The sequence below is a fragment of the Tupaia chinensis genome, unplaced genomic scaffold (genome assembly GCF_000334495.1).
Source record: "Tupaia chinensis unplaced genomic scaffold, TupChi_1.0 Scaffold141469_1, whole genome shotgun sequence".
NCBI classification, from domain to species: Eukaryota; Metazoa; Chordata; class Mammalia; order Scandentia; family Tupaiidae; genus Tupaia; species Tupaia belangeri.
This window is the reverse complement of record NW_006201331.1, coordinates 531,900-534,128: the sequence shown is the minus strand read 5'-3', so window position 1 is coordinate 534,128 and position 2,229 is coordinate 531,900. Positions and strand designations below refer to the sequence as shown.

Below are 2,229 nucleotides of genomic sequence, written 5' to 3'. Positions count from 1 at the left end.
TCTCTGTCTCTGGTCAAATTAAAAAATAATAATAACAAATGTTAATAATAACAAAAGTTAATTCTTTTTTAAAAAAAATCCTTAGGGCCACTGGGAAATTGAATAGGAAACAGATAGTAGGCGAGTGTCTTTGGAATTATTGTGAATTTGTTGCATGTAAAAATGGAACTGTCCTTCTTAAGGAACGCTAGCTGAAGCTTGTAGGAGTCACGCCGTGCTTTCTGTGACCGCAAGTAACTGAGCAAGGGCAGAAGCAAATACGGCAAACGCTAGCACTGTCGAATTTAGGAGTACCTAGGAGTGTTTGGTATTATTTCGACTTTTCCATAGGCTTAAAAACGTTCATGATAAAATCTGAAAAAGCCAAGTATTTAGTAACCTGCGGACTACTGCCACAGCACAAAAAGCCAGGTATCTTTCAGAGCCCACCGAATAATGAGAGAAGCACTGCAGTCACTAGCACAGGGGGAAGGTAGGTGTTCGTTTCTCTGCACTTGGTCTTTCTGGGTCCTACCCTCCCCACATCACACTCCACCCCGGATCCCTCTTCCTTTCAGTTACCCAGGCACTTGGCCTGCCTTCTCCCCTTCTCCTGGCCCCATTCTTCCCGCCCTCCCCTTCTCGGTGCACGGATGAGAGCATGCCCTGCCGGCAAGGCACTTTGAAGATGAAACATGCTGAGTCCCCCAATGGCCCAGGAGCTGGCATTCCTAACAAAGAGGGTGCGGGCCACTCCGCCATTAAAGCACATTCAGGAGAGGCGTTGGGACCAGCTAACCGCCCAAGCCCATAAAGCTCAAATTGTCCCAGCCCCATCTTTCTAGCCAAGCCCCTTCTGAATCCGAGCATAAATAGGACTGGCCAGCCCAGAGTAGCACAAGGAGTTTCCACCAGAACTCCAGATCTCCTTCTAGTCTTCTGCCACCAAACGTCCAGGAGCATCATGACCTGTGGATCAGGATTCTGCGGCCGCGCTTTCAGCTGCGCCTCAGCCTGCGGGCCCCGGCCCGGCCGCTGCTGCATCACCGCCGCCCCCTACCGCGGTATCTCCTGCTACCGTGGCCTTCCTGCGAACTTTTTGCGCGGCCGGCGGGGTCTTCCGCCATGGCTCCTGTGGACGCAGCTTCGGCTACCGCTCCGGCGGTGTGTGCGGGCCCAGCCCCCCCTGCATCACCACCGTGTCGGTCAATGAGAGCCTCCTGGCGCCCCTCAACCTGGAGATCGACCCCAGTGCCCAGTGCGTGAAGCATGAGGAGAAGGAGCAGATCAAGTGTCTCAACAGCAAGTTCGCGGCCTTCATCGACAAGGTGGGTGTCCTGGATCACACCATTCCTGAACCCCCACCCAGGAGTAAAACCAGTGATGCACAACAAGGGGAGAGCTCAGAGACAGAGATATTTCTGCCTGTCTGAGAACCTCATCTGGTGGTAGAAGAACACACACACACAGATGCAGAAAAGAACCAGACAGACTCAGCTGACAGTTGAGAGAGGCAGAACTTGTGGAGGAAAAGTGTGGCCACGCTGCCCGGGGCATAGGCTATATTCAGGAGGTCCGGGAGGAACACCCCCCTGCTGCTGAACTCAGACAGGCTTGCACAGACCCTGGGTGGGGACTGCGCTCCTCTGAGGGGGCACTGGTGCCAGATGAAGAAGGGGAGCACCTAGAAGCCGAGCTCCCCTGGATGGGACCTCGTCTCCCTGATAGTCACCCCTCAGACACTCCATCTGCGGTGTGAATACGGGTGCACTGCCTGCGCGGACTCCTGCCTCACCTGGCTTCAGAGTGAGAGGGCTGAGACCTCCACCTGCCACCTGCCACCTGGACTCATCAGGTCGTAACTCACCTGAGGGCAGGCGCTGGCCATTCCCAGACTCTTGTCCCCATCCCCAAGCTGGGAAATTAGGCCCAGACCAACAGCAGGAAACCGGGAAGGCACCTTGTGTCCTGCTGCCCGAGCTCCAGGCTGGGGAGTTCAATGAAAACAATGCCCCTTCCACATCCCGGGCTGGCTCTGAGGCCACAGGAGCCCCCTAATCCTCCTCCCACCCGCAATGGCAGGTGCGCTTCCTGGAGCAGCAGAACAAGCTGCTGGAGACCAAGTGGCAGTTCTACCAGAACCGCAAGTGCTGCGAGAGCAACCTGGAGCCGCTGTTCATGGGCTACATCGAGACGCTGAGGCGGGAGGCTGAGTGCATGGAAGCCGACAGCAGGAGGGTAGACTCCGAG

At 55.5% G+C, this 2,229-nt stretch overlaps 1 protein-coding gene across 1 annotated transcript in view; it reads left to right on the top strand.

The window, feature by feature from the left end:
- The first annotated feature begins 943 nt into the window (after positions 1–943).
- LOC102500397 (uncharacterized) overlaps positions 944–2,229 on the top strand; it is a 41,192-nt gene continuing 39,906 nt past the window's right edge. Inside the window, 2 exon segments of the mRNA XM_014581970.1 lie at positions 944–1,089; positions 1,719–1,734. Coding sequence (XP_014437456.1) covers positions 944–1,089; positions 1,719–1,734 — 162 coding nt within the window.